This window comes from Aythya marila (genome assembly GCF_965140915.1).
Source record: "Aythya marila genome assembly, chromosome: 4".
Lineage (NCBI taxonomy): Eukaryota > Metazoa > Chordata > Aves > Anseriformes > Anatidae > Aythya > Aythya marila.
In genome coordinates, this window is record NC_139045.1 from 26,047,443 (window position 1) to 26,068,124 (window position 20,682).

Genomic DNA, 20,682 nt, shown 5'->3' on the forward strand with positions numbered 1-20,682 from the left:
TGACCGAAACAGCTCCTCCGTCAACCAAATGCTTGGCTGGGCGAGCGAGAAGCAATCACGACCTGTTCCCTCGGTTGGCACCTGGCTCTGGCGCAACCTGACAACATCAGCTGCTGCTTCCCCGCTGCCTGCCAGTTCGCCCATCCCGGTACCCTGGACAGCAGGAGGCAGGCTGCCGGCAGCCCTGCTCTTGCCAGTGCCCGCACCCACCCCTGCTCTCCTTGCGGGCCAGGCGGTGTGGCCAGCGCCCGGGCCCTCGGCACGGCTCCCTGGGGTCAGCGTCCCCCTGTTCTCTGCACCACCGCTGCTCTCCCCTTCGCCTTTTCCTGGCGGGCTCGGCACCTGCCCCGCGGAGCCGCGGCCCTGACCCCCTGCTCCCCCGACAGCTCCAGCCCCCGCCGCGTGCCCCCGCCGCTCCCCTCACCGCCCCGTGCGACCGCGCCCGACGGGACCCGCAGCGGGCGGCCCCGCGCCCCGTGCCCCCGCCGAGGGATGCGCCGCCGGCCCCCGGCCGCCCCCCGCGGGCCCCGGGGCCGCCCCCCGGCCCGGCCCCGAGCATGCTCAGTGCCGCCCTGACCTACTTTCCCTGCCGGCGCCGGCGGTGCGGGGGGCAGCGCTGCGGCACGGCACGGCACGGCACGGCTCGGCTCGGCTCGGCACGGCACGGCACGGAGCGGAGCGGAGCGGAGCGGCTCGGCTCGGCCCGGCCCCACGGACTGCGGCAGCGCCGCGCTCCGCCCGCCCCGGGCCCGGCATGGCGCTGCGCGGGGCGCGCTGAGGGGCGCGGCGGCGGCGGGCGCTGCCGCGGGGCGGCCGCCGCGCAGGTGAGCGGGCGGCGGGGGGGCGGCCGCTGCGCTCGGGGGGGCGCTGCCCGGTGCCCGCTGCCCGCTGCCCGGTGCCCGGCTCCGCTGGGCTCTGCCTGCCCCCGGAGCCCCGGCTGCGGGCTGGCTGGCGGCGAGGGGGCGAGGTGTCCCCCCGGCAGCTTCTCGGGGCTGTCAGAGAGCGGCAGCTGCCCCGCTTTGCGCCGGCGCTCCGCACGGCCTCCTGCCGCTCGGCTGAAGCTGCCCTCTCCTCTCACAGGACTGCCTCGGGAGGTAAGGGGCGAGCGCAGAGGTGCCCCGAGGTCTGAAGCGGCCCTGAAGCTCGCCGGTGCTGCTGGTGCCTGACGGGCCGGGTTGGAGCGGCGCCGGGCAAGCGGCTGGAGCGAGGAGGAGGCGGCCCGGAGCGGCGGGCGTGCGGCGGGTGCGCTGCCTGCGCGGTCTCGGCCCCCCGAGGGGTGCCCTGGAGCGACTCCTGCGGAGCCCCCCTGCTAACCCCGCTCGGGAGGAGACGCACCGGCTGCGGGCAACGCCAAATGCAAAATGCGACCTCGTTTGGTACGTATTTGGCTGAAAAAAAAAAAAAAACTGTGAAGTTAGCTCGTGGTGGATAACGCAAAGGGGTTTAAAGGGGAAAACGCAGCGTTTTAGTTGGTAAGAGCCAATGCATTACGGAACAGTTTCTCTCTTCACTGCAGTAGGACAAAATACGGCAGATCTCCTTTTAGCGGAGGCAATGTTTGCTTGGCAGGAATCTTTTGTCTGGCTTAGTGTGTACAGTTAGCAACAGCACCATTGGGTACCGGTGGTTGCTGTAGTAGGAATCTTCTTTCTTTCTTTCTTTCTTTCTTTCTTTCTTTCTTTCTTGAAAGCCATCTAATCTAGACTGCAGTATATCAACATCACTAGATTCTGAGTGCAACTCACACAGCTTGAGTGCACATCGCATATATACTATTTTTTTCAGATACTTAGACAAATCGCAGACCATCACCAAGAAAAAGCTTTCTTCCCACTTTTGTTACAGAGATATCTGGTATTTGTCCAACACAGGCAGGTTTCCGTTGAGAAAGCTTACAGATAAAATAGCTGTGCTAACTGTCACCAGAAGACTGTAGCGTAAGACCTGGCTGCTCGATACTGCCTGGAATTTTTTCATCCCTGAAGCTCTGAGCTGCTGCCTGGCCATGCAGATCAGCACCCTTGCAGACGTCTCTCTGTAGTCTTAATTTTGTTACTTAGTTCTGCTAAGTGAAGCAGTGGCATTTTCTAACCACATACAGACCCATCTGAGAAACATCACTTCCAAAACAGTATTACCTTTCACCAGTTACCGTGATTAAAATTATCCATAACAGCATTTTAGAACATCTTTTTTTTTTTTTTTTTTTTTTTTAAATCTGTCAGGCAGGAAAGGTGTGAAGGGCAGACAAAACTTGTACCTTCTCCTGTAAGTTCCTCTATCAAGATAGAGGAATTCAAATTATTTAGTGATTTTCATTTAGGTAACAAAAAAAAAAAAAATTCGTAGTGGACTGTCTTACTTCAGAGTAAAGTGGTGAAAGTGGTGCCTGATTATCAGAAATAAGGAACTCTGTACAGATGTGTAAATCTCTTATTTTGGAAGAGGGCCACAACAAATGGGGGAATTACATTAAGAACAGCCTATTTAGGTTTAACATTTAATTGTCCTGCCACTCTGAGAGTTTCATAGCAACAAAAGATTTCTGCTGATATTTTCAAGTCACGCAGGAACAGGCACTGCACACTGCATTGCCACCGCGCCATTGTGCGTGCAGTCCCCAGTCACACCTGTGTGACCGCACGGTGCCCACTCCTACCGGCACTACTGGGTTTTCTCCAGTATGTCTTGTCCCTGGATAGTGGGTGCACAATGCCAGTGGGCTGTGGTGTGCTATGGTGTAGCAGTTCACATGGTACAGTTTTCATTTACGAGCATGTTTCTGAACAGTTATTTCAGCATGATGTTGCTGTGCTAGGTGTTCCGTGCAGAATCTGTGGTCAGCTTGTCAAAAGATGGTTAGGCAGTCATGCGACTGCAATATTAGTCACATTTTTCAGTCCAGAGTAGATAAAATGGCACAAAAGTCTGAATTGCAAGACATTCTTTAGTAAATTTGTGAGCTCTACCTAAATGATTGCACCTAAATTATGGCCATATATTGATGCACTAGGAAAGGGCTGTATTGATCTCACTTGTATACAAGCAAGACTCAAGTTTCTGTGTGATGCAATGCAAACTCCTTTGAATCCTGTCTGCTGTCCTCTCTTGATTCTCGTGGGGGAAGTAGGAACATGCACTTTAACCTAAAATGATCTTTTCCACTGCAATCAGTCACGAATGGTTAGATTCCTTTAAATTCCCCCTCACAAATTTAATCCTGTCCTAATCCCAGCACCCACGTGTAACCTCTTTGCGCAGTATCCCGGAAACCAATAAATGTGAAAAACAGTCATTAAAAGCTGGTAATTATATGCATCTTGCAATTCTATGGGGACATAGATGAATTAGTCATACTTTACTGTGTTCTCCCAGTTTTTTTTTTTATTCTCTTTTATATTCCCACTTAAATGGGAGCCTTTTATTAAAATACTGTTTCTAGTTAAACTGTATGTAGCGAATTGAAAATATTCACTTATTCAAAGCACGTACAAAATTTAGAAATTAAATAGTAGAAGTTTTAGCTCTGCAAAGCCCTTCATATCTTTGTTTAAAGAAAACCTAATTTTTAATTTTACATCTTGTTTGAACATCTAACATCTAGAATTTTTCATCTTCATTTGGAAAAAGAAAACAATTAGATATGCCTGAAGGATGGTTAGCTTTGGCAAACAGCTCAAAAGAAGAGAAAGTAGAAGGAAATGAATTGGGCCCCATTCCACATTGCTGTGTTCCTTCCACTAAGAACAGATAAGCCATGCTGAGAACATATAAGATCTGTTGTATTTGCTGACTTCAGTGACTTAGACTGTTTGCAGAATAATGCCTACAGAGTGCTGGTATAAATAGAAGATAAGAGATGAGTAAGGAAAAGGAAAGATACCTAGAAATTGGTGAGGCCAGGCCATGTGTATGTGGAAGCGTGGGAGAGATTCTCTGTGTCTTCTTTGTTACCCCTTTCTCAACAAAGGGGACTTTCAGGCATTGAACCATCTGCATTTACTGCCAACAGTAAAACAGCAGCAGCTATGCTGAAAGCTTGCAAGGAGTTAAACAAGTGTCTCTTAAAGCCATACAGATGTTTCCAGAATAATAGCTTTGTACACAAAACTACATTGAGTGGCAGTTGTCCAGCCTCCAAATAAATACAAATGCTAAATTAATCTAGGTAATCTCCATAGAAGAAGTATTTATTTGGAACATTCCAAGTCCTGTAAAGAGTTTATACCTAGTCAAACATCAGATGTGCCTTTAAAAGTCTCTCCACTACTGACAGGGTTGAATCTGCTTTATGATTTGGGTAGCCTACACCTCAGAAGAAGGACATTTCTACCACAGTACTTGTCTTGAATAAAAACAGCAAGCTTTTCCACTAAATATAAAGTTTTACTTTATTTTTATGACAGTCATTAAAACACGGGCAAGAAAACACTCAAATTGCTCATCCCATATAATAGCGTGCATATGAACTACAACTTATTTAGTGAAAAGTATCCAAATTCCCTAAGCATTTTTTTTTCAGTGTATTTCACAAAAAGTTGACTTGATATAGCAGAGGTGCTGAGATTACAGGAACTGCAACATCAGAAGGGAATTTTTCAGAGGTTTGGCATTCTTGAGGTACTTTTAAATAATCTCTCCAGTAATTACCTAACAATAGGCTTCATCTATTCATTTTTAGGTTAATGGATTAAGGTCTTTGAGCATTTGTTGAGTAAGGAGAACAACCACCAGACCGCTCAAAGACATAGTTAAATCAATGCTACCATTCAAGTTTTTAAAGCAAAAGGGGTTTTAAAGTCTCCAGGATTCCATATGCTGGCTAGTTTTGCAATATCACAGCATGAAGTAGGACAAAGAGGAACAGTACTGAGGAGAACTTGACAGTAAAATACCTATTTGCAATTAGGCTTCTAAAATATTAATATGGTTGTAAAGGCAACATCTGGAGGATGAAGAATTTCATTTTACCATTGCTGAATAGGATGGTGTGTGCTTCATTCCCTACCCAGAGAGTCTGGATATAGCATACAGGATGTTTTTATCTATGTGGGGTAAGTTCGGTCACAAATACAGAATGTGGAATAACCTTTTTGCTTAGTACTTTCATGCTGTATTTATTGATACGCTATTGAACCTTGAAACTGAAATAAATGAATCTTTACAGTCATTAACTTTACTCCCCTACAGTGTTGGTTGCGTCTAGAACAAAATAACTTTGAAAGATACTCATTGTGAGTTTTACTCCATTTCTGCTGTTAATGGTAGAATAAGCTTTGGCCCTGACGTTTCCATTTTCTTTATTTATTTATTTACCGTTTGTCACCTTCTAAAACAAATTCATAAATGTTTGCCTGGAATAGTTTACCAGTGTCTATGAAACATAAAATTAACTTAAAAGAGTCCTAAAAAGGAGTTTGAGTTGCCATACCAACAGCCATTCTCATTCACTACCCAGAGCCGTACATTTAGAGGACAAGGAATACACAGAAGAAAGATAAATCCCCACGTACTGCACAGATGATCATAATCCAGGAACCTTTGCATGTAAATTATATATGGTCTCTCTTGAATCTTCATTAATTTCCTTATTTTACCTTGTGTGAATAAATTTTTGTCTAGGTATATGTTAATAAAAGAATCTTCCTTCTCTTTCTTCCCACTGTCCCATCTTCCACCTCAGTTCCACTGAAATTGGTCTTGTTTTAGTATTATGAGAAACAGTGAATACGTATGCCTCAGCTGTCTTCTTTACATCATTCAATTTTGTATGTATTTTTAATAACATCTCTTCCTACTCATCTATCCTCTGAAGTCAGTAGTCTGTAAAGGTTATCTTAGTCTGTCTTTGGCTTATCTCTGCTTTATTCCATTTCAAGATTAGATTTACCAGAACCAAGTGTTCTGTAGCATCAAGAAGCCTGACTTAACAGCAGGTAATAGCCCACAAACTTTAGAATCTGACTGTTACGTGTCAGGAAAAATAAAAAAGTAATACTGCAGCTATCCCAAATAAGTTATTAGTTCTTTACCTTGGTGTTTCGTTAGTTACTTAGGCTGGAAATAAGTCCTCTCTAAATGGTAAAGACACCATTGGCTGTGTAAGTACAGTGGATAAGGGCAAGCACATTTTCTATTAGGCTGTAGTCAACACTCTCAGCTTGTCTCCTCATTCTAAAATACTGATATTTAAAAGGATTATAAAGGGGATTGTGAAGGCAACTTTCCAGCATTCCCAGGCAGCTCAATACAGCCAAAGAGACTCAAACACATAAATAAGCTGGGAGCTGCTGCCCAGTTGGGAAGCACCAGCCCAGATGGGCAGAAGGAAGCTCTTCAACCTATGAACATTACCAATGTGCCACCTTTTTGACATAGCCAGGGAAGCAGATAGGACTGTGGAGGACTGAAGTCCTCCGCAGAAGAATGAACAGAGCAGCTGTTTCAGAACCAAGCCTTAATATTTTATTGACTAACAAATGAGTAGAGAAATAAGTCAGAACATTGCTGCTAGTTGTTAAATGAGTGATATTTCTCTTCACTTGCCTGTCTGGACCCTAACAGCTTAACCTTTTCCTTAAGTGGTTCTTGCTCTTAAGCCTATGAGCTGGCAGCCAGCTTCTTAGCTTTTCTGTGCCGTTATTATGCCACATGGTTCATTCTTCTGCATTCCTGTTCCAGTAACACCTGTTAGCTTTTACTGCTGTCCACTTTGAAAAGGCATTGCCCGTGGCAACCAGGAGAGGGGATTGGTCTGAAGATGGAGTGTAGTAAGTAGTTTTTAAATAATAAAGGATTAGCCTTAATTTTGTAGCATCATCTTTATAGTTATTTATAGACAAATGAGAATTAGAGTGAAAATCATTTCATTTTCTTGATCACTTACAAGTTAAGCAAGACAGCATTGTGATGCTAAAGCTATTGGAATGTAATTTATGCATTGTACAATGAGCTAACTTCTGGTGCTTCACTTCTGAATTGAATAACCTCACAGTTAATAGGATTACACATAATTCCAAGTACAGGAACAGGCAAGTCTTACAGAAGAAATCAAGCCAGGAAAAGGTATACATCACTGACCTCCTTTTCTGTTCTTGTGTGCGCTGTCATCACATCGTTCTGCACAAATGCAGTACTTAGAAATGTAGCCCCTCACCCGCAGTCCTTTTCCTTGGTGGCAGAAATACTGGGAAGTAAACTCATCTGCAACATGAAAAAATAAAGGGTCAGTCAGACCACAACATGTCTCTGAGTGATAAATGTTCCCAGCCAGTCTGAACTGCAAGTGTCTTCTCATCAGACCACTGATGGTTTTGGACTGAGAAATTTTAACCTCAGGTTGGTCCATTTCACGGTTAGGAGTAATACCATCAGCCTGCAGCTCTGCTTGGTTTTGAGCCTATTTCCAGGGAACTTCTGTAGCTAAAAATGCATAGGTAACACCATAGGGGCAGCTGTTCCGTCACTTAGAAGAAAAATGTGTAATAGTTCTGGAAGCCCGGCACCAGCAGCTGGCAGGGGCCAGCAGTGGGTAGGGCAGCGGGGCTGCTGCTGGGTCCCAGGGCTCTGCCTGCCCCCGGAGCCCCGGCTGCGGGCTGGCTGGCGGCGAGGGGGCGAGGTGTCCCCCCGGCAGCTTCTCGGGGCTGTCAGAGAGCGGCAGCTGCCCCGCTTTGCGCCGGCGCTCCACACGGCCTCCTGCCGCTCGGCTGAAGCTGCCCTCTCCTCTCACAGGACTGCCTCGGGAGGTAAGGGGCGAGCGCAGAGGTGCCCCGAGGTCTGAAGCGGCCCTGAAGCTCGCCGGTGCTGCTGGTCTGGAGCGGCAGGCGTGTGGCGACAGAGTCCTGTCACTTAGAGGGAAAACCTGTCATAGTTCCCTCATGTGGCTTGTCTCGTGTATGTTTCCTTGGAAGTTAATCCCGTGAGCAGCACTGTTACTTTCAGGTTTTCAGTTTACACTGTGTGGGTTGGGGAAGGAAAAACCAAAACCACTTAACGCAAGGAACCCTGGCAACTGTCTTTCAGTGGCAAATTTTGCTACAGATACAATATGCCAGGGGATGTTATCTGTGTATTAGATGCTGGAGGAGAATTTAGGGATTCTTTGGTACCACCAGAGGTAAGCCTGTCCCTCGCTACAGCTTTGGAAGTGGGAGAGGTAGCTCGGACAGCTAAGGGTGTTTCTTTTCCTTTCATGCACCACAGTTTAAAAAAAGAAGTAAAATGCAAGAGTATGTAACCACATTAACACTACCATAAACTTATAGTTTTTCTAAGTCTTCTACATGTATCTTGTATGTGTGTTTTGAGGATGGCAGAAAGGAATGCACCCATTCTTTCCATGACCATATATTTTGCTTTATATTAATCTCCTATTTGGGGGCAAAAATGCTCGCAGAGATTGTGTTCCTAGAGAGCAAATCCTTACAGTGCAGACATAAGTGTCTTATGTCCTGTGTTATCCTCAGACTTGAGGAGTTACTGCAGCATTCTGTTTTAGTCTGGTCAACCTAGCTGTGCTCTCTGACTTAGGGGCAGGTAAAAAGTTACCATTTTGGCTGCCTTCACCAGGTTTATCATGGGCCACAGTTAATTAATGCCTGTCATGACCAGGATCCAGCGTGATAGCACTGTGCCCACTTCCCCAGTACCCTGGATTCTATCATGACTTTGCCAGAAGTGGGCTGACATCACCAGCAGCCCTGTTTCAGTCTCCTTACTCTCTCCATTTAGTTGTGTGATTGAATCATCACTTAGGTTTAACAAAGCAGCTGACTCCTACAGTTGTTTTCCCTAATATCTTTAGGCTGCTGTTGTGCCTAAGGCAAAGCAGTAGGACAGAAACTCTCAGGAAATCTCCCTTCACACCAGAGTCCAATGTGAGCACGTTTTCTACCCTTTCCAATTGTCTCTCTCCCCCTCCTTCTTCCTGCTCTCCTACCCTGATTACAGCTGTTGTGGTCCTGCGCAACAGATTAGCAGGGATGTGCAGCTCCCTGAGTGGTCACCCTTTAACTTTCTCTTGCTAGGTAGGGCTGAGAAAACCTTTTATTTTTATTTCCATTTTTTTTGTGCCTCACTAACAGTGTCTAGGACATGCGTGCCAAAGAGAAGATTCTCTATCACTTCTTAGTTGCCCTGGGAACATTTGTTTAAACTGGCAGTTTAAAACACTCCTTCAGAGACATCTCTCCCTGACTCTTCAGACATACCCAAGAGCCTTTCCCTGGATGGCATGTGAAAGCAGCAGCCACCGTTTCCAAACATCTTGCTTTAAGTCTCCTGCCTGGTTATTGCTCATTCCAGCCATCAAACTGTATTTATTTCAAGCAGCAATGCATCTGTGGAGGTTTTAAGTGCTTTCTTAACATTCTGCATTCCAGGAACATACATGGGAAAGTACATTCCCAAGAGTGACACGAGTAGGCATGAATCTCCCACAGTAGATGTAAATTATTCGGCTCTATTTCTTAAGTTTTACTGCAGCTATTTATGATATCCTTCTGTGGTGCCAGAATGAGGGAGCTGCTGTTATTTTCAGACAAGCGATCGGCTCTTTGGCTACGTAAACCAGTCAGATTTGTTACTGCTACACAGAAGTTCAGTTTTTGCTTTCATATGCTCCGTGTTAAGCACAGGTGACCACACAGACCAGGCATGCCTCACGCTGTTACTGCCATCACACTCTGCAAAACATCCATCCATAGCATCCCTACACTGCAGGGATTCAGTGGGTCACCAACCGATCCCAGCTTCCCAGTACACTGGAGTCCTTCCTCACGTGGTTTCTGCTCACCTGCTGGGGTGATCTTTTATTTCTTTTTGCAATTCTGATTCCTCTCCATGCTAAACAATGTGTTTGATTGCTACAGATTTTTCTGCCATCAAAAAATACGGTAGGCTCAAATACAGTAATTACTGGCCGCAGCCAGTAATTAGCAATACAAAGCTTGATGAATGTATGTTGTTCTTTTGCCCTTCCCATTGTCTTAATCCAGCCAGTCTTTGTTCCTGCTCCCTTGCCAGGAAGTGTGACGTGTCTTTTGGCTTTTCCGTATGGCGCAATGCAGATCTATAACGCTGTACAAAAACATTTTATAGGCTGAATATGTGTAGCCATAAAGAATGGCAGTCTCCAAGGTTAATGGAGTAGTAGAAATGAGATGTAAATAGTTACTGAAGTGAACAGGCAGAGTCGAAGATTTTTTTGCAAAGTGCAGATTTACACAGGCTATACCTATAGAGGGCTTCTGAAATACAGACTCTGCAGTTTGCATAATTGGAAATGGATTTCTGAAGTCAACGTTTTTATAGCTTTTTATGACAAATGTGATTTGCATATTAATTTTAAAGTTAAAAAATTAGTCTGGCTCTTCAAGGCAAATATTTCCATATTGAGTATTTAGAAAAAAGGAAGAAAAGTGAGAGCAAGCTTGGAATTGTGACAGACATCCATACCATGCATGCAGCTTATCTAAAAATACATGGTTTGTCATTTCCAGTAATGATTCATCCTACAACACAGAAAAAACTAATTTGCTCTTTTAATAACAGTTGTATGAAATCAAGTTCAGTGCCTTACAGAGAACAGAGGATGGAGAAGAAAACAGCCTAACTCAAATATAATCGGTGAAAGACAGTAATGTTTTCTTTCCTTCTTGAATAAAGGAGAAAAGAAGGAAGGGGATTATTTGTTTGTTTTTATTTTAATGTTTCCCATATATCTGGAACTGTCTAACCTTGTCTAAGGTAGATGAGATACTTTGGTGTCACCTAGGTCTTTAATAAAACTCAAACCTTTTGCAAGTGAAATGTTCAGTTGGGGAAAATTTGTTGGATACTTACTGTGTTCTATATTAGGTTCCAGGTAGATTCCTCTAACTAATAATTTTCATTATGTTTGTATTATTTACCTTACAAAAACATGAGTTAGATATTCTGATGTGATTTTAACATAATTTGTGGCCCACAGACTCTAGGTGAAATTTTTGATGGTGCTCATTTTGGGGCCAGCATTGTGCCGTCAGTCAGCAGTGAATGCCAGCTGTGTTCACTGGGAGTGTAATGTGGCCAATAGAGAGCACATTTGTAAAGCCCTGTCCTCTGTCTACAAACTGAAATCACTGTTTAAGAAAGAGCCCATTGTAGATGATTAGTTGAGGAAAAATATTGTAGTGAGAGTGTGTAAAAACTGTGAAGGCAAAACAATTCATGCCACATAAGGAATGAAAAAGACCCGATTCCATTTGGACCTCGAAGCAACCTTGCTCATCGTTATGTCACTAGCAAGCTCCAAAACCTTTCCTGGAGTAATTCTTTCTGATGTCGTTTTACAGTTCATCTAAGACCATGCACGTGACAGAGATGCAGCACTGAATTGGTAGTGACAGCTTTGACGCACTGTACCTTTGGTTTTCCTGTTGATTTTGCAAATGTTTAAAAAAAAATAAGCGAGAGAAATCTATCGAACTTTTGGAATAAAACCGTAGCTGCTGCTGTAGCTAAATTGCTCCTAAGTGTCTAGGTGATAAAAGCCTTCTCCCACGCCTGCCACTCTGAACAACACTATTGTCAGGAAAATGTATGCATCTTTTTCCAGTAAGAAAAAGGACTGTGATAACATTAGCATTTAGACAAGACACTGAGCTGATGATTGTGAAATGCATTAATGGATGTGTCACTATTTTAAAAGAGCACATCTAATGGATTGTTTATACATGCCATCTCATTGTACTTATTTATTTATTTTATAGGATATTTTAAACATACAATTGCGTGGATCAAAGTAAAACTCTCCTGTGACCTCCTCACCTCAAGGGCCTGCATTCAACAGCACCGACTCCAGTTCCCTGCCTGCTGCGTGTGCCACCGGAGGACAATGAACATACTGAGCAGCCACCACTTTCTGTACTTTCTGCCCACCACTCGCCTTGTCATCTTACTAGCAGCTCTGACGACTGCTGAGGATGTGACTAATAGCACTTTCAACCGCACTGACATGAACACGGGTTCTTTGCCTGTGGTCATCTCCCGCATCGACCATATTATAGTCAAGGAGGGGAGTAGTGCCTTGATTGACTGCAATGTCCAAGGTAGTCCTAGTCCGCATTACAGATGGTACAACTCCAATGGCCAGCTGCTCCAAGAGGAAGAGAATAAAGGTAAGATTTTATTATTCTCAGCAGTGTAGCCTGTCCTGAGACACTTCAGATTTCAGCAGGGTAACTAAAAACCTTAATTTAATGGCCTGACAATGGTGTTTGCCTGTGGGAAAATATATGAAAGCACACTGGGATCATGGCAGCTATAAATGTGTTGTGCACACCTGGGAAGAAAACAACAATAATTTTTGTGATGTGTTATGTATAGTAAAACATACCAACAAGCTGAAGTGCTTAAGGTGTGGGCAGGTTTTCTTTTCATTGGAAGACTTCAGGTTTGATCTTATTTCCCATTCTTTCCTCTTTGTTTCCTTTGGCACCAAAGAACACAGAAAAGCTATTATCCAACTCAAGGAAGGATTCTCTTGACATATGGTTCATTGCCATGATTTTAACACAGCTAACTCCCTGCTAGCCTTCTTGTCTTTATGCATAGTGCCATGCGAGTGTGAGAAACAGGAGATGCCCTGAATGACCAAGAGAAAAATCTATAAAGGAGAAGCAGTCTACAGGGACAAGCCAAGTCTGAGCCATCCTGACTGCAGTAAGCCTCTTCAGGTGTATTTGCCAGAGACTTCCATTTCACATGAGCTTGTTTTCCTTAAAGGAAGGTTTGGTGAATAATCCTAGTTATATAGGGAATATTTGCTAGGAAGGAAGGGTATTTTGCTCATGTAATCCTTCCATACCGACTGCTTTGTTCACAGCATGATGAAATAAACTTCTAGTAATTTGTACTAATGCAGGACAGCTTATATAATAGCTGGGCTGAGGGAGAACTTTGTTATGACGGAGTAATGACTGAGCCAGATATATGTGCTTCAACAGTGTGTCTGTAAACTGCTTAGCAGGTGTATTTTATCATTCTTTGTAAAGCTGGGGAAAAGAACTACTTGAGCTAGTTATGCAGACTTTCAGATATAATTTCTCTGGTCATGGCAACATACTGTGTACTAGAGCTCCAGAGTGTTTTACTACAGTTTACCACTGGAAGTTTTCCCATTTAGTTAGGTGTCTAACTTTAGGTCTTTGTGTAGTTGACTGAGAGAGGTAGCTACTAACACAAACATTCAGGTAGGTAAGCAAAAACTTTGAACAAATCAATAAAAATTACATATGTGGCATTAAGACAATATAACTTTAACCTAGATTTTCAACACTGCACTCCTCCTTTAAGAAATTGATGCTTTTTCTTTAAGAACTGTTTCCTAGTATAAGACATTCCTCTACTATGTATGTGGTTAGGCTGAAAAAGGTGTTGAATTGCTATAACAAAACCAGCAATGACACCTTTTCTAATCACTGTTTTCTCATTAGGCTTACACTATCTGCCAGGATCCATTGGCACAAAACCAGTATTTGAGTCACAGTTCAATGCTATTATGTCATTTATCAGAGCTGGAGCCAGGGTACATCAGCAAGGCATCTTGTCATTTTACAGTGAATAAAGACCTACTTTGCCAACACTGCAATTCCAAGAAATGTTTAGCAGCCAATACTGTGTATCTTATCATAGAGCTGGAGAAGGAAGTATCATCCACTTTAAGACAGTTTCCCTCAAAATTTGCCTAACTTTAACTGATTGGAGTGATTTGTGTGTGTGTGAAGGTTTGCTTTAGACTGATTTTTTTGTTTATTCTATGTTTTTTAATTTCAGGCAAAGTGATTCAGCTGTTTTCAAGAACTAAGCTAGGGCAAATGTGCTGTTTTGGCTAAGTTATAAATTCTAGTAAGCTTGACACCACTAAATGAGGATTATCAAAAGATATAATTACATTAATTACATATATGGACTGAAGTAGGAGTCTTGGGGAGTATTTTCTATATAGGTTTTCACTGGAGGTAATGTAAAAAACAATTTGGACAAGCCATATTTAGTTAGAAAAAAATTCAAACTGGTAAAAGCCCATAACTGCTCTGAATTAAAGGCTTTTTTAGACTTATTTTGAGTCTCAAAGTTGCCCACAGATTCTTCCATGGAAGAAATAAAGCAAGAAATAGAACAATCTTCTTAACAACAAAAGAATTTCCACAAAAAGGATAAAATAAATGTAGAAGCAAGACATATACCAACCTGTGGCAGGACTGCAATCCTTGCTTTGTGATTTAAATCCACTGCACTGGGTTTTTGTAGTGTTTTATGCCTCTAATCACAGAATCAATGTCTTTGGTCAGCTGCCTCAACAGACTTAAACTGCAGCAGGTTAGGTGTAAGGAAATACATATTTCATACAGCAAACAAAATTTCAGGTAAACACCTGAAATCCCTTGATGTGGAAGATTATTGAAAATCCATCATTGACTTCACAGATAACTCTCAGGAATGGCTTGGGATTGTGTTAGAAAGCAGCTGACTCTGCCTCTGCACAGCAGTATTTATGAGATGATCTTGTTCACTTACATCAGCCTATGCTGTTGTTTTACAGGGAAATATTCTGTATGGTATCTCCCTGTGTGAAATATTCAGAAAGCACAGAGGCACTCATACACTTTCCAGCTATTCCATCCCCGGTATGAACTTCAGGGGTGGGTTTCCATGAGGCAAAGAATTGATTCCAGCCTTTCATATGAGAGTTGAATTTATTTTTTTTTCCCGCAAAGTTGCAATTTAATAAATTGTATCACACACAATAAAGCAAAAAACTATTTATCCCCAACTCTTAAATGGTAGCAATGTTTGAATAAAGATGAAGCTTATCCCTGGAAGTGTTCAAGGCCAGGTTTGGACAACCTGGTCTAGTGGAAAGTGTTGGTTTGGAACTAGATGGTCTTTAAGGTCCCTTCCAACCCAAGCTGTTCTATGATTCTATGATAGTCAAAGTTGATGTCAATGATGTGATAGTAACCTAGCTAGGATCTCAGAGAGAGAAAACTCTCTGAGATGGTAAATTCTTTGTCTTCCTGTCAACATTATTTCCCTCCTCTAAAATCTGAGGTCAAATCTGATGTTTAAGACTATGCTGATCATGTGAACAAAATATTCTTACCAAGTTATTCTGTCTCTTCTCCAGCAGGAAAATGGTGGTTTCTTGACAATGGGCTACTAAACATTACCAGCGTGTCTTTTGAAGACAGAGGTAAATACACATGTGTCGCATCTAATATGTATGGCAGCGTTAACAATACTGTGACACTGAGGGTTGTCTATACTTCTGGAGATATGGGAATCTATTACATGATTGTCTGCCTCGTAGCTTTTACCATTGTTATGATACTGAACATTACCCGGTTATGTATGATGAGCAGTCACCTGAAGAAAACGGAGAAAGCAATCAATGAATTCTTCAGAACAGAAGGAGCAGAGAAACTCCAGAAAGCCTTTGAGATTGCAAAGCGTATCCCAATTATCACTTCAGCCAAAACGCTCGAGCTTGCCAAAGTAACACAGTTCAAGACCATGGAATTTGCTCGCTACATTGAAGAGCTTGCTCGCAGCGTACCTTTGCCACCTCTCATCATGAACTGCAGGACTATAATGGAAGAAATTATGGAGGTTGTCGGTCTGGAGGAGCAAGGACAGAATTTTGTACGGCAGACAGCAGAAGGCCAGGAAACCACTGAAACAGATGAGCTGTATATGATCCCAAATGCTTTGAAGCGCAGTGACTCTCCCACAGCTGACTCAGACGCATCGTCACTGCACGAGCCACCTCAACAGATTGCAATAAAAGTGTCAGTTCACCCATTGTCCAAAAAGGACTGCATGGACGGTCAGTCACAAGAAAGCGTGCAGCTGGACACCAAGGAAGAAGGCACTCCTCAAACACCAGCACTTCCTGTGGAGCCTCCTCCTGAGCCTTCTGCTGAACTCAGTTCTGATGACACAGCATTGGCAAATGACAAAAGTACATGTGTTATATATGAAAGCCATGTATGATAGTTACTCCTGAATCTATGCATAGCAGGAAAATCAGGTGGAGCTCTTTTAAAAATGCATATTGTACTTGCCGCTAAGCCTTACCTGGAGACTATCATAGCAAAAGCATGTATGTGGATTATCTGGCACTTTCTTCTCAATTTGACTTTAGTTTACCATAATGTATGGCAGAATAATTGCTAATACATTAATATTAATTGCTCTTTGGGGTTAGGAGTATTTCCAAGAAACATTTACCTCAGCATTTTCTAGGTTGGAGTCACCTGTAAGTGGCTTCTTGAAGTCACTGGTAGTTTTTGATGTAGGACACTTGAACTTGCTAAACACAAAACTGGTTTTCATTTTCCTCCTTCATTCTCATTATTTCCATCTATTGCATTTTTGCAAGTATTGTCTTGTGAATCTGAGTTATTGCCCAAGAGGCAGCACTCCAATAGCCAAATAAAATCCTAATAGATCCCATTTACAAAGCCTGTTTGCTGTGCTGCATTGTGATTTAGAGGGCTATTAAGGAAAGTTAAAATGTTTCCATTTCATTTGAGACCAGGCTGCTTAGGCACAAAGGGAAATAGTTTTCTCTTTTCCATGGAATGAAGATGCCAACAGGTATTTTTTTCACATCAAGAAACAACTTTGAGGTGTATTTTACAGATAGGAAAGCCCTTCAACATCTTACAGAATGCTGCAGTCACAGCTCTGCAGGGTGTTTTTGCATGTATTTGACCATCTCTGACTCTGCCAGAAGTTTATATGGAAAACAGTTGCAAATCTGCCAGATGTCTTGTTTTGTAGTAATTTGGTAGGAGTAAGTATGTGCAGCCCTACTAGAAGACATGCAGGTGCATTAGCAGCAATCCTGCAAACTCCAGGGAACAGCTGATGACAAGGCTGAAATGGCAGAAGACCCTTTTACTGGGATTCTCTTTTTTTTTTTTTTCAGATTCGTATTCTGAGGGGCAAGCCTAAATTCATCTATAAGAATGAGTCTGGGAATGTTTTATCCTAATTAAAAAACCAACCACACTAAAAAGCGTGCTGTAAAATTACAAGGATGATCACACAAACTGCTTACTGTGTTATAATTTCTTTTGTATTTGAAGAACCTCCTACATATGTAGGATGTTCACTACTTGAGAACACATGACTTTACCCCAGTAAAGCTTTAATGATTATGGCAATTGTGGCATTAAAAAAGATCGACATTTATGCCAGGAAACGCGAGGAGTGGAAGGAAAGTGCTAATTTCTATTGCGGACAGACAATAAAAAGGACCTTTTCTGGAGTGAGTCTGAAAAGAAAGCACTTCCAAGAGGAGCCCTTGTAGGCTTAATAGCATATTAATTATCTGACACACATTTAATTTGGAACTAATGAACAATCACATGATAGTTTTTAAGAAAGACTGTAGTGTAAGTATAGATACTCAAATCTGGAATCGAGTATATTGAAGAAAAAGAAGTCAGTTAAGTCTATGGGGAGATGATGCACGGATGGCTCTCCGAATGTTTTATTGAAGTAGTCACATCTACATGTGTCCTTCAGAGGTAATCAGCTATATTAACTGCACAGGTCATTAAGACAACGCAAAGGCAATGTTGCAGCTATCTGTAAAAACCAATGAGGTTTTTTGTGGACTTCTTAAAGAGCAGAGCTTCAATAGCAGTGTAGTACAGGAACACCCTGTGACTTCCCTTTGTATACTTATTAAAAAATACTTGTTTAATAAAGGTCTTCAGATACTGCAATTGAACTTGTGAAAATGACAGCATTTAGTTGCCTAACATTTGTGCTTACCACTGTGGCAGGCATCTATACAAAACGCATTTGCACATACCCAAAAGGAAACACGCAGGGGCAAAGTCCCTTTAGGAATGTGGCTGGACATATTTTAGAAGCAATATAAATCTAGAACACAGGGTAGAGCACCATGAGGAACCTCACTTCTGACCAGTGCGATTGAAAACACTTCTGATGCAAACTTAATTCCTTGTCTGAGTCCAAAGTACATTTCTGTTCAGTGTTCACATCAGTTTTTCTTCAAGTCCCTTAATTTGCTTCTAGTATGAAAAAAGATGAGGGCAGAAACAAAAGCAGGAACTTGCATTGAATTACTTTTATTCACCTTAATCTCCTGAAAAGATGCATCTTGTTTTTTCTACCTGCCCAGCACTTACAAACGATGTAATTCATTTTGAAGTTATCTGCTTGGTGCCCAACTAAAATTGCTCAGATGAGCAATGATGTTCTCTTTCAAAGCATAAAAATAACTTTAAAATTGCACTTCAGTAACAAAAAAAGGTTCAATATTAGCTTATTGTATTAAAGTACCATATTTAATTTTAATAGTATTTTAATTATAAATTTTTTACAGTGTGGATCAGACCTCTTCACATATTCATGTGGTGATTGGGCACCAGGCAGTTCTGACCCTGACTGCTGCCCAAACTGTTTATTATTTATTTATTGAGCAATATGGAAGAGCAAACAATCCCCATGGTTTTCTTTACTGTCCCTGTGCAAACTTCCTTGAAGATACAGATTATATTTTTTTCCAAAGGTTGCCCACAAAGATTGTGTATTTAAATGCAAGCACACTTTGCAAACTATTTATAAACAACAGTTATTTGGATTAGCGGCATGTAATAGGTACAGTGCTGAATTTCTGCTGTTGCAAGGTCAAAAGGAACTTCTTTGACTTTGCTGGAGCTGGAGTCACTCAGAGCTGAGAGGCCACAGGTAGGGCTGGCCTAGCCAGTAAAGCCTTTGGACATTGAGCTTGGTGGTATTACCGGAATAAAAACAACAGCACTGTATCTAAAGAAAATACAGATTGTAATGGGTCTGTTTTATGTATTCATTCTCTTTTCATGTGTCTTTATGCATCTATTGTATAACACCTGAAAGAATAAAGCTTTTTACATGCTTTCAGGTACTTTCTTCTGTGGGAGCTATGTGGGCAAAGATCCAAACCTTCTTTCCTCTTTCAGATTTTCTGGCTGTGCTATCATAAAGTAAGCAATTTGGTTTTGCAGTATTTCCTAGGGAATGGCTATTTGTTGTTGCAAGGACACTATTAACAAATATGAAATCCATGATGGTTCTAAGAAAACATTAACATTTGCGTTGTTACATATTTTCATGCGCCTTAAGCACTTCAGGGACATTTAGCAATCTGTTCTCGTATTTGGTCTATGCACACCTTTTGTTATATTGTTTTATTTATCACATCACCAAGCAGCAATTGTTTGTAGAACACTCAGCATCTGGAAAATCCTGTCCAAGTGAGTTTGTGTTCTAAAAGCACCAGGTCAGGTTTAGAAAGGAAAAGAGATCTGCAGGATATATTTACACCATTTAAAATACTTTTTTGGAATTTCACAAAACATGACTAGATTTCTGCAGCACAAGAAATCAGTGTTGGATTTGATTTCTGACATTCATTAATCTTTTTGCACTAAATGTAAGACTGTATTAATCAGACCACTTGAACGTAGTTCTCACTGTCTACTGACTTGTTTTCTTTCTGAGCAGCATTTGTTTATTGCTGACCCTCTTCTGTTGTCTGATTTGAGTATGCTTGTGATTAAATCTCTACCCTTCATCATTTTTTACAATTGTCATTTTAAAATGTTTTTAAAAGTAGAGATCAGCATTTTTGTGCAGGTTTATTGGTATTAGGTGAGGCACAGCCATTTGTTCCTGTGCTTAAGAATTACTGTGTAATCATAAGTCTTGCAGAATGGCACACACAGGCAGATGTTGATTTTTTTTTTAAATCAGTGCCTGTTTTACTCTAACGTACATACCGTGTCAGTTCCTCTGTTTGCAGTTACCTTTTGACAAAAGTACTGTAGCATAATCAGGGTTTTCTGACCTTCAGTTTGATTCAGAGCAACTAATTCTGAAAAGTGTTAAGTGTTGAACTTTAGAAGTTTTCGTGGAGTATCTTGGCAGCATGCTGTTTTAAGAGTTGGCCTCCTAAGTAAGCCATACTTCGTGGGACAACTGAAGGCTTCATAGATGCAAAGGAAATGCATTTTTAACCTACAATGTTTTATCTTTTAACTCTGCTCTTTGGAAAGGTAATCTAACTTTGAAAAATATATTCGGAACACATTTTTCTTCAATGGTTTCAGTTGAGTTAATGGTGATGAAAAACTTCCACAATTTATCTACAAATGTATATCAAGAATAGTGAAGGGGGCATAAAAATAGCATACATATGGCCAGAGACATATGCTATTTTATTGTCTCAGTGTGGGACCATGTCTGTAAGTGGGGTAGCTTGATACACTGTGGTTTGTTTGTTTTTGTTTTGTTTTTTAATAATATCGGCACCCCTTCAGGCTGCTCCCCCCTTCAGCATGCTGAAGGACTCTGACAGCTTTCTCAGAGCGTTTTCAGATACCACCAAGCACTTGGTCCCCGTGAGCTGGTGGATCGTGCTTATGCTCCTGAACACTGTGAAACACGCTCCTCCCAGACCAGGTGTTTCTTATGAAGGGAAGGTATCTGGCATGAGGAGGAGAATGCTTTATGTGAATATCGACAGAGGCACCCCAAAATTAAGTGCTGCTGAGGGGTGATATCTCAACAGAAAGATGGGGATGGGCAGAGGGGTCTCTGCTCTCTTACTGAGACCAGAGG

The 20,682-nt window shown here is 42.2% G+C and overlaps 1 protein-coding gene across 1 annotated transcript; it reads left to right on the plus strand.

Annotated features, from left to right (window-relative positions):
• The first annotated feature begins 658 nt into the window (after window positions 1–658).
• MFAP3L (microfibril associated protein 3 like) lies at window positions 659–18,996 on the plus strand. Its single transcript, XM_082760050.1, has 4 exons — window positions 659–824; window positions 1,081–1,376; window positions 11,751–12,158; window positions 15,170–18,996. Exons 2-4 carry the CDS (start codon window positions 1,355–1,357, stop codon window positions 16,033–16,035), a joined length of 1,296 nt encoding a protein of 431 aa, XP_082616176.1. The 5' UTR covers window positions 659–824; window positions 1,081–1,354; the 3' UTR covers window positions 16,036–18,996.
• The last annotated feature ends 1,686 nt before the right edge of the window (window positions 18,997–20,682 follow it).

Bases quoted from the DNA above. Each gene is read 5' to 3' on its own strand.
- MFAP3L (XM_082760050.1), top strand. From the start codon at position 1,355: ATGCAAAATGCGACCTCGTTTG. The intron at 1,377-11,750 runs GTACGTATTTGG...TTTATTTTATAG, and splicing joins GCAAAATGCGACCTCGTTTG to GATATTTTAAACATACAATT. The intron at 12,159-15,169 runs GTAAGATTTTAT...TCTCTTCTCCAG, and splicing joins CCAAGAGGAAGAGAATAAAG to CAGGAAAATGGTGGTTTCTT.